The sequence below is a fragment of the Telmatherina bonti genome (genome assembly GCF_933228915.1).
Source record: "Telmatherina bonti genome assembly, chromosome: 15".
NCBI lineage: Eukaryota > Metazoa > Chordata > Actinopteri > Atheriniformes > Telmatherinidae > Telmatherina > Telmatherina bonti.
In genome coordinates, this window is record NC_136613.1 from 9,071,256 (window position 1) to 9,086,485 (window position 15,230).

Below are 15,230 nucleotides of genomic sequence, written 5' to 3' on the forward strand. Positions count from 1 at the left end.
TAAGGGGAATAAACCGAACATGTTTCATCAGAGACCAACTAATGTTATCAATATATATATATATATTGTATATATACATACAATATATATGTATATACATATATATACATATATATACATATATATACACATATATATATATGTATATATATATATATATATATATATATATATATATATATATATATATATATATATATATATATATATATATATATATATATATATATATTCTGTTCCATAGACACAGTTAAAAAGGAGAGGGGACAGAGCTTTTGCTGTGGCTGTCCACGTCCATTAAACCAGTTACCAACCAATATGAGATGCTCCTCCTCCATTTCAGTCCCAGTTAAAAACTCACCTTTACCTTCTCACCTTCTCCACTAATTACATGTCTGTCAGTCGAGTTCAGTTGAGTATGTTTTATGTTTTAATTGTTGTGTTTGCCTGTTCTTTTTCTTTCTTTTATGGTATTTTTTACTCTGTAAAGCCCTTTGGTCAGTATGTACTGTGGTTAAATGTGCTATATAAATAAAAAGTATTTACTTATACTTTTTCTTTTTTGATAATTTCATTTAGTTAATACAAATTAAATTTGTAAGTGAAGGCAAACACCGAGGTCACACAGCTGTTGCAAAGTTTAGATAAGTATACTTTTTTATACACATCTGGAATGTTTCCACAGTAGTTTATGTACCATGAACAGACCTGCACATAAAACAAACTTTTATTTTTAAATTTGTTTCATCTCTTTTTATCATTGTGTATATGTGTAAAAACTCAATTGGTCGAAATAATATTGTAGACTGTTCAAAAACTTTTATTTAAAAACCTTTTATTTAAAGCAGGTCTATTTGACTGGGTCCCACATGGACCAAAGCCCTGCGGGTTTTCCATGTGTCTCTGCTCCAACACACCTGATGCAAGGGATGTAATCTAACAACAACTCACGATTCAATTTGATTCTGATTTTTGGGTGACGATTCGATTAAGAATTGATTCTCGATTCAAACAGATTTTTGATTCATCATCATTACACTTAAGTAAAAAAAGTGCTAATTTCCCAAGTAACTTCATTCTTCTATAAGCTAGAAATAACTGAGAAATTATTAGGGCTGATTTGATTTAAATTGCAACACGTACAAAACTTTTCTTGCTCTTCATTTTTCTTAATTTCAGTTTGGAAAAAACAATACACACTCAAAAATAGAGGTACCAGTTTGTACCTAAAAAGGTACAAATGCTTGTCGCTGGGGGTGTACTCTTTTGAGAGACATTTCTGTACCCTTCAGTTCTGGTCTATTTTTGTACCTTATCAAGTTCAACCTTACCTTATCAAGTTATGTTTTTTTATGTTTTCACAGGATTAGGCCTGGTCCATGCAATTTAGCATATTATCTTATCTTTAATCTAGAAATAATCTTCAAAAACTCAAAATACTGAGCAGCCATACACTTAGTTTGCAGCATCTGACCTTCATTGTCTGGTGTAGTAAATGACTGTTAAGTAGTACTACTGTCATCACTCAACTCTGCTCTAGTTTGTAACATTACAGCCATTAACATTACATTTTTCAACGCTGCAGGTACCCTTATGGTCGAAATGGTACAAATTTGTACTTTATGTCAGTTTGAACCCTTTTTCATACTCTGAAGGTGTGCTTCTGGTCTCTTAAAGACCAGTATTGTACTTTTGAGAGAACATTTCTTTAAAATGTACCTATAGGTACAGAAATGTCCTTATCTTGTACCTCTATTTTTGAGAGTGTACAGTAGCCAGACCATCATTCTACAGCTATAATGCCAAACAAGATGAGTAAAAAGATCAATAAAAGCAATAAAAATGAAAAAATGTTAATCATGGATTTTTTTTATTTATTTGAAAAAAAAAAATCATTTAAAAAAAAACATCGATTTAAAAAAATTCTGAAACAAAAAAAATCTCAATTTTTCTTTATTTTTTTCAATTTGGTTCCCCACCCCTACCTGATGCCAATGAGTCATTGTGCAGAACATCATGGACTGTTGAATCCATTTAATCCAGGTGTGTTGAAGCAGGTTGAAAACCTGCAGGACTGCGGTACATGTGGGACACATCGAAGCATTTAAGCCCTGACTGAAAGCATGTAGTAATTATTTATTTATCAGTTCCTCATCAGATCTTTAGTCTGACATGAATGGGGTGTCATGAGGACCATGGTACAGAACAACCTCAATGGGTTTTAGACTATGTTAATGCATAAAAATTGTTATCAATTTACTAGATTTCATATATGGGGTCAAAATGACCCTAAAAGGACAGCAGGAGGGTTTTAAACCCTGAACACTTCCCTTGTTTTCTTTCATTTTAAAACTCCCATCAGAGTCGGAACATTTATTGGACTGACGTTCTTGTGGACTGAACTCTGGACAGTCAGAATGACTCTTCATGAAACACTTTTTTGACCCTTTTCCTGAACTGACCAGCTACAAGCCTCCATGTTCAATAACTTAAAAAACAGGTTTCATTTCACTTAGACAAGTTCACAAGAACTACAATCCCCAAACTTTTAGATGAATCTCCAAAACACTTGACTCAAACGGCCGAATTCTTTCATCTGCATGTCATTCAGAGGCCTGGTAGCAAATCTCTCATTTGATTCAGGTATGTTGGAAAAGGGATAGTAAATCTTGAGGATTGGACTTTGGCGATCCTGATATTGGCTAATCAATTAAGCCAGGGGTGTCCAAAGTCAGTATTCGACTATCCAGCGATTTTTTAAAAAATATATTCCTGCTGCAACACATGGCTTAAAATAACCTTTTGAGGTCCTGGTCTACCTCTTGGTAGAGGTAAATTTGCGGTGACTTTGATGAAATTCTATAAAAGATTGTGTAAATAAACCTACCTGGATCTCTAACAACTGGTTTGGGTATGTAAAACCCAAACTAAGTGTGTGTTATAACACTGGGGCTTCAAATTTCAACCATTTCACAGTTGTTACATTATTATTAACTTCTTCTTTTTAACATCTCGACCATTTACCAAAAAGCATTCATTCTGTTTATTCTTGTCTAAAACAAAGAGAAAAACACAGAGAAACCGTTTTCTCTGGCCTTTTTAGTGTGACAGTGAAATGGATCTAACAGACCATGAACTTCAGCACAGTGACTCATTCATTTGCATCAGGTGTATTTGAGCAGGGACACATTTACCTGCAGGAATGGTTGTTGATGACCAGAGCTGGACACCCCTGAATTAGTCATTAATTGTATCTATTAAGTAAGTCTTTGCAAAGTGCAGGAAGAAAAGTAAACCACTAGATGGGAGCACAAGAAAGCTGTTTTATTGGTCCTTGCTGATGAGGGGAGCTGTTAAGAACTGAACTGTTGTCTACGATGTAAACTATCAAGTTTTGATTGTCCATAATTATAAGAGACATTCTGAGCTGAAATATATTTGTAATATCTAAATGTATCCAGAAAACAAGACCCTTCATACTCAAATCTGGGACCCTCACTGCTGATTTACCGCATGCTGAAATGTTCAAAACGAGTGGGAAGCATGAGCTTATTATATATAAAGTATTTAAATATTTATTCAGCTATAATATATTATTGGATGGTAACTTTTAACTGATCTTATTTTAATTTATTATTTTATTGTGATATTTGCTTTTTTTTTGCCTTTTATGTTTCTTTACACCATCTGCAATGCTTTTAATGTTTTATGCAAAGCACTTTGAACTGTCTTGTACATGAAACGTGTTACAGTATACAGATAAACTTGCCTTGCAACATCATGTGTGTCATTGCGCTGCTAGATTATCAGTATTTTAACAATATTTTTCTGTGAAATTTAATGAAAACATGATTTAAATGATTAATTTAGCTGCTTATCAACTGAGTAAAGGGTGGAACTCCTGGACCTCAACTTTAATCTGCAGTTAATTTAATTAGACTCGTATTTATGTCATATGATTTACAAACACACAACATGTTTCTCTGAAACTCTAAGAGGATTAGCATCAATGATCAGAGCAAAAATATGCAGTTTGACAAAGACAGGGTTCATCACAATCAATCAAAGTCAATCAAAGTTTATTTATATAGCACTTTTCATACAAAAGTAGCACAAAGAGCTTTACAAATTAAAAAGCAAAAATAAAACAAGCTGGTGTTGCGTTCAAAGAGATCTTTCTTTTTTTTATTAGAAAGATATATGTATATATTTAAAAAGAAAGGTAAACTGAGATTCCATGAGCTTAAAAACAAAAAGTTTCAAGGTTACTTCATTAACTTTAATGTTGATTTTAACTATAATTCTTACTTGCCAGCTGTTGCTGGTGGAAACAAAAAGAAAAATTGACACAGAAGCGTAAAATTTCAATGCTGTTGAAAATAGAAACAGTGTAGCTGTGCTTTAAATTGTTTTAATATAATTTATGATTTAATTGTGATCTTGTTATTTGTATTTTCTTTTATGTTTTAAATGTTTCACGTAAAGCACTTTGAGTTGTTTTGTACATGAAAGGTGCTCATAAACTTGCCTTGCCTTGTCTAGAAATAAGTTTAGTAATTGTTTCTCCATTACTATCCTTATCACCACACAGGATCTTGTTTCATGATGTATCAGCGACAAAACTGTAGAAACAGACGACCTTCTCCTGGAGACAAGCAGAATCCACGAGTAGCTGCTTGTTGCGGTGAGAACGTGACCTTCTATGCTGCTCAGTGTCAGCGCAGGAGAGCTGAACTACAGGACAAGTAGAACATAAAAGCCTGTTTATTCCCACCACAAAGGCATCTGGATGGTGAGGGAAGAAAAAAAATCCACAGACTGAATTAGCCGGTGGTTCAGGCAGGAAGCTGGCCTCGCTCTTTGGACACATAACGTTGCTGAACCTTGTTATGTTTCTAATGATTTATCTCATAATGTTTTCTTTTTTTGTCTCCCACCTCCTTTCCCTGTCATTACATTGTTTTCTGTCCCACATTGTGAATAGAAATATGATGTTGATGTTCTGCCCCGTAAAAAAAAAAAAAAATTAGATATTTAAATAAATAAAAAAAGATTTAAATAAATAAAAAAAGCTGAATATACTTTAATTGTGTGGATGTGTGGAATCATTTGACACTGACTGAGGAGTATTTAGAGCAAAATTACTTTTATTTCTCTTAATTAATTACATTTCATAAAGCAGTTATGACTTATCTTTTTTTTTTTTTTAGAAAAAAAAAACCAAGAAAAAATGTGTCTGCCAACAGATAAATGATGTGTAAAGAGCAAAGCACTGAAAACTAAACATCTATTGCATACTATTATTATGCTGCTGATATAAATATACTGGGACATAACTATTTAACTGGAAATTAAAAGCTGGTTTTGCCGCCAAAGACAAGATTATTTTAGATATTTATTTCACAGCTGGCAATTGACAATTATGACAAATTTCTGACAATTATCATTTATTTATTTATTTAAATTAGGACAATGCATATTCATCAACACATCGGCAAAAGCTTCAATGTAAATATGCCGGAGTTAGCACAAAGCTAATTTACATCCGTAGTCCTAAGGCAGGAAAGGACAGATAACACGTAGTCCCAACACAAGAAAACAAAAAAACAATACAGACATTACATCATAACAATAGACAACAATAAACAAATCTCACAGAGTTTAAGAGGCCCCAAGAAAAAAAAAAAAAAAAACAAAAAAAAAAAAAAAAAAAAAAACCTAGTGTGAGCATGCTTGGTTGGTTTTCAGCCAGTGTTTCAGAGCTGTTTTAAAGGCTGAATACGTGCCACAGTTCCTGACATGGGCTGGCAGTGTGTTCCAGGTTTGTGAGCCTCTGATTGACCCCACCATTTGACCAAATTTTGTCCTACGTCGCTGTACGTTACAGTCTCCTCTGGTCGATGCTCTGGTATTTGGCCGATCACTAGGTTTTTTACCTATAAAATCCATTAAGGGAGGAGGAGCAAGTCCATTTACAACTTTAAAAATAAGGCAAGCATCCATAAAAATTTGATAACTTTCGAAATCCAAAATATTATACTTACTTAGAATGTTACAATAATGGTAGTGTAATGGCTTTTTGTCCAGAGTTTTCAGTGTTCTCTTAAAGAGGGACTTTAGTGGCTTCAAAATGGCCTCTGAAGTGTGAGACCAAGTGGTATAACAGTAGGTGATATGACTAAATATCATGGCGTGCATATAAGCCTTAGCTGATTCTGTGGTCAGAAAGGGTCTTATATGCTTGAAGTTTGACAGATTAAATTTAATCACATGCAATACTTTTTTCACATGTTGCTTAAAATTTAGATTAGAATAAAAAACTACTCCAAGATATTTAAATTGTTCCACCACATCCAGTCTCTCTCCACTGACTAACACAAATGGTTGTTCGGCCTCTGCTGGCTGCCGGGAAAAAAACATACAAACTGTTTTTTTTTGTATTAAGATGTAGACAAGTGTCATGGAGCCAGTGAGATACTGGCACCATAGCACCAGAGAGTATTGCAGCGGCTTCACTTTTGGTTTTTGCATGAACATATAATACTGTGTCATCCGCATATAATTGGATTTTCACAGTTTTACATACATTGGGTAAGTTATTGACATATAAACTGAATAAGATTGGTCCTAGTATTGAGCCTTGTGGGACTCCAGCAGAACAAGGTAGAAAAGTAGATTGGAAATGTTCTATTTGTACAGCTTGTTGCCGGTCCGACAGATATGATTTAATCCAGCAGAGAGCACTGTTAGAAAAATTAAATTGTGTTAGTTTAGCAAGGAGCACATTGTGATTGATGGTGTCAAAAGCACGTTTCAAGTCAAGGAACACAGCGCCCACAAAGCCGCCCATGTCAAGTAGATGTTTTAAATTTTCTAGAAAATAAAAGGTGGCAGTCTCTGTGGAGTGATGTTTCATGTCAGAAAAGCAAGAAGCTTTAAGATTTAAGAGAAGCTGCTTCCTTATCTGGCTGAAATTCTGAAAACAATATTTCTTCAGTGCCTATTTTATTATTTGTACACAAACTAAACTAAAGCAGAATGAAGTGAATTCTTCCTGAAAGCGAAACAAAACCTGCATACTGCCGTTAAAAATCAGATTAAAGAAGCTAACACCAAAACCTTGAAGAAATGTGCAAAACATGATTACCTATAAAGCTTTGAGCATATATATATATTTATATATTACTGATGCTGACATCAATAAAAAAAAAAAAACAGCACACACATGTACTCAAGTACTTTTAATTCTTGAGACAATTTAACTAAACATAAGATACTTAAATGATTCTAAACTTCTCCTTCTGCATGTTTTGTTTCGTTCTGCACGTTTATGTATCGCCTACTTTTGAGCTTTGCTCATCAATCCAAGAAATCCAAAAATCCGTCGTTTGATTTGAGGCAAGTTCAGCCCATAAACTAAAGGATTAATGATGGGGGGGGGTCATCAAAAACTCCAGAGACAAAACAACAACAACAAAGGGATTAATTTCATCGTCTTTCAAACGATTCAGCAAAAGCTCCCCCACAAAAGATAAAGAATAATTAACAAAAGTCACCATGTGCGGCAGGCAGGTTTGCAGCGCCTTCCCCTTGAAGTCAGATGAGCGTCTCCTGGAGACAAGCAGAATACGCAGGTAGGTGTACAGGACAAACAACAGGGGCATAAAGATGGCTGTCACTGTGGCAATAAGACCTGCTATGTTGTTGACTGTTGTGTCCACGCAGGAGAGCTGAACCACAGGCCAGTTGGTGCAGAAAAGCCTGTTCAGCGTGTTCCCACACAGAGGCAGGCGGATAGTGAGTGAAAGGCAGACGCCACATATAAATACAGGGTAGAGTTCGGCCAAAAAGATGAGCCGCAGCACCATCTTGAACGTCATTATACTATGATAACGTAAAGGCTGACATATAGCCACAAACCGGTCATAGGCCATGATGCTGAGAATGGTCATTTCACATATTGCGTACATGTACAAAACAAATATCTGGATGAAACAAGAGGAACGTGAGACATAATGAGTGTCAGACAGAATGTCAAAGAGAAACCTGGGGAAGAAGCCGGCCGAGCCGTACAGAGAGTTTAAGGACAGGCAGCAGATAAAGATGTACATGGGCTGGTGCAGAGATCTGTCCAGGGAGATGGTTAGAATAATGACAACGTTAGCACAGGTAATAAGCATGTAGATGAGCAGACACAAAGTGAAGAAAAGATATCGGATTGGACCTAAATCAATAAATAAAGCCAAATGGAAGGCAGGATGGAGACTGCTGCTGTTTTTCATGTCTGCACAACAGCAGGCTGGAGGAGGAGAACGAGACTGAAAAGAACAGATATCTTTGTCCGTTAATGCTGACTCATTAAATCAATAAGATGGCATGATTTAACTAGGATAAAAAGTTATTGTTTTCTGAAGTGGTGAAAGAATAAAATACAAGTTCAGTTAAAAGCTCTCAAATTCAATACCTAGTTCTGATCTAATTAGTTACTTTCACATTTAAAATGAAAAAACAAACATTTACCTGGACAGAAAATGCAAAAAAAAGTTAGTTTACAGGGTTTAAATGAATACTTTCTGTTTGAAAATCGTTTTTAAAAACAGCTCACACAGCAGCCGACAAAGTGAACAGCAAATGCAGTAACAGTTGTGATCTGAGAAGTTGGTAAAACCTTGAAACAAACAGAAAACAGTCTTCGCATCAGTTTCCAGACATGTTAAACATGCAGCACCCTCCCCTGAAGTAATCCAAGCAACGGCAGATGCTGAACTTTTAACCGTGTTCTGCAGTCACGTGCACTGACACGGCTCCTCAGGCAAATACTGTACATCTCCTGAAAACTAACAGCATAATACCCAGTTTTCTGAAGGTCTTGGGCCGTTTCTCATTTCACTGTACTGTATACTGCTGGGAAACCTGGAAATATGTGCAGCCGTTTACAGAAACGTGTCTTCAAACGTTCGCTGCCTTTTGTTCTGTTCTCTGTCAAGACGATCCCACACTGTTACAGCAGAGTTTAGGTTGAAGCTCTGCAGATCTTCTGTGTCTAACATGTTTTGTTAATGGAGCAGGATGCAGCTGGTAATCCAGGATAAAAAGCTGTTTGTCTGTTTTAACATAAACAACATATGTTTTAACATAAACAATGTTAAAACAGACGGTGTCCTTCTTAGTTAAAAGGACACCGAGTGTAGCGACTTCCACAGTTGCTACCTGAGGCGACGACTGGGTCCGGTCTATTTGTTTGACGCGCTGTTGATGGTTCCCATAAATGACGCACATAGGTCGCAGATATCGAGGATTTATTTATTGGAAGTGTTACATATACTGCCTGATGATCGGGTACGATGTTATTTCACCAGCATAATATGTCACAGTGTGCAACGTCAAGTATGTATCTAGAGTGGTCAACAAAAATTACAGCTTCCCAGCCCTCCTCTCTAGCAAAAAACCCTGAGTGACTGGCTGACAGTGCCCTTTTAACTCCTCAGCCCTATACCGCTCCACATCCACGTGACCCCAATTCATATCACCATGACAACAATATAACATCAACCATCCACCAGTGATAATTCCCAACATAAACTACATTTATGGCTCCTACACACCAGCCCCTTATTATAGTGATGTCACATAATAATCAACCATATTAAAACAAATAGGAGACATAAATACATGCAAAAAAAACCACAACAACAAAAAAAAGAATCTAAAGAGTCCAGACACAGTCAAAGTCTGACCATATAAAGTCCAAAAGTTCAACTGTTATCTGCTTCCTGCAGCAAACACAGTTTTGTGATGGGTCGGTCCAGGCAGCTGGTCTGAGTCTTGATATGAACTCGACGAACAAATCCTCTTCGATCTGGAAAAGTGTCCATCACTCTTCCCATTGGCCACGAGTTACGAGGTGCAGAATGGTCCATGATAAGAACAAGGTCTCCCACGGCGAGGTTCCTCTTCACTCCTGTCCAACGCTGACGCTCCTGTTGTTCCAGTAGATATTCCTTTACCCACCTTTTCCAAAACAAGTCAGACATGTATTGGACTTGTTTCCACCTCCTGTGTGTGTACACATCTGTGGGTTGGAATACTCCTGGTGGAACAGATGGTGAGGTCTTTAACAGAAGAAGGTGATTTGGAGTTAAAGCTTCCAGGTCATTTGGATCCAAGGAGGCTTTAGTTATTGGCCGGCTGTTGAGGATGGCTTCAACCTCACACAGGACCGTCTGAAGACACTCTTCATCCAGATTTTGCACTTTCAAAAGGGAATTAAGCACCTTTCGAATTGACCTAATCAATCGTTCCCAAGTTCCTCCATGATGTGAGCCTGCAGGTGGATTGAAGCTCCATTTAACTCCTTTCTGCAGAAGGACATCATTCACTTTCACCTGATTCCATTCTCTAATCGCAGTCCTCAATTCACGTTCTGCTCCTATGAAGTTGGTTCCATTATCGGAACGTAGTTCACGAACCTGACCTCCTCTCGCAATAAAGCGTCGGAGTGCATTAATGAAAGAATCAGTATCCAGCGATGACGCAACTTCAATGTGAACAGCTCTGATTGCAAGGCAGGTAAAGATGACCCCATATCTCTTCACAATGCTCCTCCTGCTCTTTATTTCAAAGGGTCCAAAGTAGTCAACTCCCACTCGAGTGAATGGAGGTTCATCTGGAATGATTCTGTCATTGGGCAAGTCTGCCATCTGTTGGTTCACAGGCAGGGCGCTTAGATGTCGACAGACCATACATTTAGAGAGCACCCTCCTTATGGCTGTACTGACCCCAATCATCCAATACCTTTCCCTCAGCTTAGACACCATGTGGTTCCGACCACCATGTCCCACCTCCTGATGGATGTGTCTAAGCAAAAGCTCTGAGATGTGTTGATCCTTTGCAAGTATTATGGGATGTTTCACCTCAACAGGCATTGATGACCTACTGAGCCTGCCGCCGACTCTCATAATTCCATCTTGCAACTGTGGGCAGAGCTTACGAAGATGGCTGGATTTCACGATGAGCTGTCCCTTTTCCAGGTGGGATAGTTCCTCAGGAAATCCCTTTCTCTGGCTGAACTTAACGATGGCACACTCAGCTCTGTCCAGCTCTTCCACTGAAAGACTTCTTAACACAGTTTTCCTTTTGACGTTGATTAGCGGTTCTTTCACAGAAGATTCCAGTTGTTCTCTGCCGACATCAGACTGTGATAGGATCCGTTGTAATTGTTTCTTCTTTCTTACTTGGGACACAAGTAAATCTTTAAGCCTTAAAATCCAGGCCACGGATCCAGGAGGAAAAGTACTCCAACAGGTGTGTCACAGGATCTTCTTCAGTCTGCACAACATTCAGTGTGCCAACTGTTTTTACCTCAGGATCATCTGGGGGCAGCTGATGGATGTCGTCTGGATTGACAGGCCACTCACTCTCAGAATGTTGAAGAAACTGAGGTCCTGACAACCACATGGTATCATTAATGAATGTGTCCACTTTCACACCTCTTGAGGCTATATCTGCTGGATTACTTGCAGTATCCACATATCTCCATTGTGCCGCAGATGAGACCTTTAGGATCTGTGAGACCCGGTTTGCCACAAAGACCTTGAACCGTGAAGTCTCATTCTTGATGTATTTTAGAACAGAAGCACTGTCTGTCCAGAAGACAGAGCTCATAAGGTCCATTTGTAACTCTTTCTTCCAGAGCACATCAAGTCGGCTGGCCATTGTTGCAGCAATGAGCTCCATTCTGGGGATTGTGACCGACTTGAGAGGAGCAACACGAGCCTTTCCCATCACAAATGCACAGTGTAGCTTTGAGCAACAGTTCTCAGACAGCAAATACGTCACTGTCCCATACCCATCTTCACTGGCGTCACAGAAATGATGCAACTGGGCTCTCGTGATTTCTCCAAATCCTGCAGGTTTCAGACATCTACTGACCTCAAACCTGTCCAATGAGTGGAGCTGCTGCAGCCATTTCAGCCATCTTTCACAGAATGCTTCTGGCACAATGTCATCCCAGCCAATATCCGTCCTGCACAAGTCTCTTAAGATCTTCTTGGCAGTTAAAACCACAGGGCTCAGCATCCCAAGAGGATCATAGATAGAACTGATGATTGAGAGGATTCCCCTTCTGGTAAGTGGTCTGTCTTTCAGTGCAATCTTGAACGTGAAGGAGTCTGATTTTATGCTCCATTGCACACCCAGAACTCTCTCTAAGACAGGTGAATCCAGCTCCATGTTCAGCTCCTCCATACCTTTAGCTTTGTGGCTTTCTGGGATGTCTTTCAGCACTTCAGGTCTGTTACTCATCCACTTGGTTAAAGAAAATCCTCCCTTAGAGCACAGAGAGACCAACTCTTGACATAATGAAACTGCTTCCTCCTCCGTTTCTACTGATACAAGACAATCATCTACATAAAAACAGTGCAATAGTTTATTCACAGTTTCCTCACTGTAGAGATGTCCAAAGTCCTCAGCACACTTTCTGAGTGCGAAGTTAGCACAACTAGGTGATGATGTTGCACCAAACAGATGTACTCTCATCCGATACTCAGATGGTGGTTGTTCCACATCACCCTTTGGCCACCATAGGAACCTCAACAGATCTGCATCATTGGGTGGGACCAAAACTTGATGGAACATCGACTCAATATCACCCATGATGACAACAGGCTCCTTCCTGAATCGTGTGATGACTCCTATTAGGGAACTAGTGAGATCAGGTCCCTGTAGAAGTTGGGTGTTCAAAGAGGTACCCTGGTAACTAGCTCCACAGTCAAACACGACCCTGATTTTTCCTTTTGTGGGATGGTAAACACCATGGTGTGGTATATACCACACTTTGCCATCACTACGATCCAGCTCTTCATCAGGCACCTTCTCTGCATAACCTTTAGCCAAAAGATCATTCATGAATGTGATGTATTCAGAACAAAATAGTGCATCCCTCTGAAACCTCCTTTTCAGAAGGCTTAAACGTTGTTGAACAACCTTTTTGTTATTTGGCATATTGATGGAAGAATTCCGTATAGGTAATGCAATCTGGAAATGTCCATTCGCCTGTCTGGCAGATTTTGTGATGAGTTCCAGAAATCTCTGATCTTCTCTTGACATTCCAGGATGCTCATCAATTTTGCTTTCTGGAAAGTCATTTTTGAACTGTTGCTGCCAAAGCTCATCCAAATTTGCAACAGAAACTCTATTGACTGTTATGCATGGTTTGTCCTGATTAATGGTCTTTCCACAGTCTCCTGAAAGTGGTCCATTGACTGTCCAGCCCAGTCTAGTCCTTACTGCATATGGTCCACCATCAACACTGCACACCACCTCTAATGGCTCCAGAGCCCTGGGGATATTAGTTCCGATTAGAAGTTCAATTCCTGCATTGATTTGAGGCAAATTGATGTGTCTTAGATGTGGCCATTTCTTAATATCCTCTTTTGTTGTTATATTTCCTGGATGAACAGGCATGGATTCCTGTGTGTAGACCTTTGGCAGCTCCAGAAACTCATCTCCGACAAGTGCTGCTACTTCCAGTCCCAACACTGTGTTACTGCTCACAACTCTTTCTTGTCCCATGGTTCTAAGGAGAATATTTCCTTTCCTTCCCACTAGATGTAGCTTGTGCATCAGGCCTTCAGTGCAAAAAACTGCTGTGCTCCCCTGGTCCAAGAAGGCATATGTTGTTATAATTTTGTTCCCTTTCTTTGACTTTACTTGGACGGGTACAATAGGCAGTTTACATTCCTGGTCTCCAGCCCCTGTAAGACCACTTGACATCAACGTGCTGTCCACATGTGGCTGTGTGTTCCTATCAGTCTGTTCCAATGATGCATATTCTTTATGGAGGATAGTGGGATGCTTCCGGCTACACTTGGAACAGGAAATCCTTTTGCGACAATCTTTACTGATGTGTCCTATACACAAACAGCCGAAACAGATGCCATTTCCCTTTAAGAAGGTTATCTTCTTCTCGTGTGCCATTCTTCCCAACTGTGCACATACATCCAGCAGGTGTCCTCCTCCACAACAAATGCACATTTTTCTTCCAGTTTGACTGGTCTCCTTTTCCCTTTTCACAGACTGAGATTTGTTCTCCACAGATTGCACACTGGTGGCAAAGCTAGTTCCTCTATTTCCTGGTCGATTCTGGAATTTAGGTTTATTCATTCCTTTAGTTTGTGATGAAGAAGGACAATCTTGTATATCACCGAACACAGGATCTGTCAGAATCCTTATTTGTTTTTCAATGAAATCTGCAATGTCTGTAAATTTGGCTCTTCTTTGGTGTTTCTCCTGTAGTTCACAGACGTGACTCCTCCATCGGTCTCTGAATTTATATGGAAGTTTTTTAATGATGTTAACCATGTTGGATGGCATGTCCAAGTCGTGAAGATACTGCACGTCCTCCATAGCATTACAGCATCCTCTGAGGAAGAGACTGTAGTTCTGAAGAGCTTTTACATCCTCTGTTTTTATCTGAGGCCATGAAAGAGCTTTGTCCATATAAGCGGCTGCCACCTTCTGTTCGTTGCCATAGTGTTCCTTTAACAACGATTTTGCTTTGAAATAGCCACGATCTGGGTTTATGTGTTGACAGCTCCTTACCAATTCCTTTGCATGGCCTTTTGTATGTTGTTCCAGAAAATATAAACGATCACAGTTGTTGTTTGTGTTGTGCTCAACTCCATTCTCAAAAGCTTTAATAAATGAATGATAATGAAGTGCATCTCCATCAAACATTGGAATTTCTCTTTTTGGAAGCACTGAAAGTCCTTGCTGTTGGATCAAGAGTGCTGTTATTTCATTTTGTTTCCTCATGACTCCAATGACATCACCTTGTGGTTCCAGCTGTGCAACAGCATCTGCATGAAATTTATTTTGTCCATGTTGATCAGGTGAGATTGGATGAATTGCAGAATATGAATGAGGATGATTATTTGAAGGAAATTCAGTCCTCACTGGTTCTTGTTTGCTTTTCTGTTTGGCTCCAAGATTCATTTCAACAGTAGTTGCTGTACTTTGATTTGGACGAAGGAGAGGGATGAATTCATTTGCGTTAGCATTGAGTGGCTGTTTCACTTGTTCATTTTCAAGGTAGGAATTCATTCCGTCTGAAACCTTTGATGATCCTTTCCTGCTTATGGTGCTTTGAGTTTTAAAGACATTAAGTTTTGCCATTTTTTCAGCTATTTCAGCATCCAGTTGTAGCTTTTCCTTTCTTTTGCGCAGTCGCT

The 15,230-nt window shown here is 38.7% G+C and overlaps 1 protein-coding gene across 1 annotated transcript; it reads right to left on the reverse strand.

Annotated features, from left to right (window-relative positions):
• Nucleotides 1–7,339: 7,339 nt before the first annotated feature.
• LOC306766537 (olfactory receptor 10T2-like) lies at nt 7,340–8,282 on the reverse strand (the record flags this gene model as incomplete). The annotated part of the gene is given in 2 exon segments (XM_079254317.1): nt 7,340–7,438; nt 7,440–8,282. Coding segments are annotated over 2 exon segments (942 nt in total).
• Between the last annotated feature and the right edge of the window lie 6,948 nt (nt 8,283–15,230).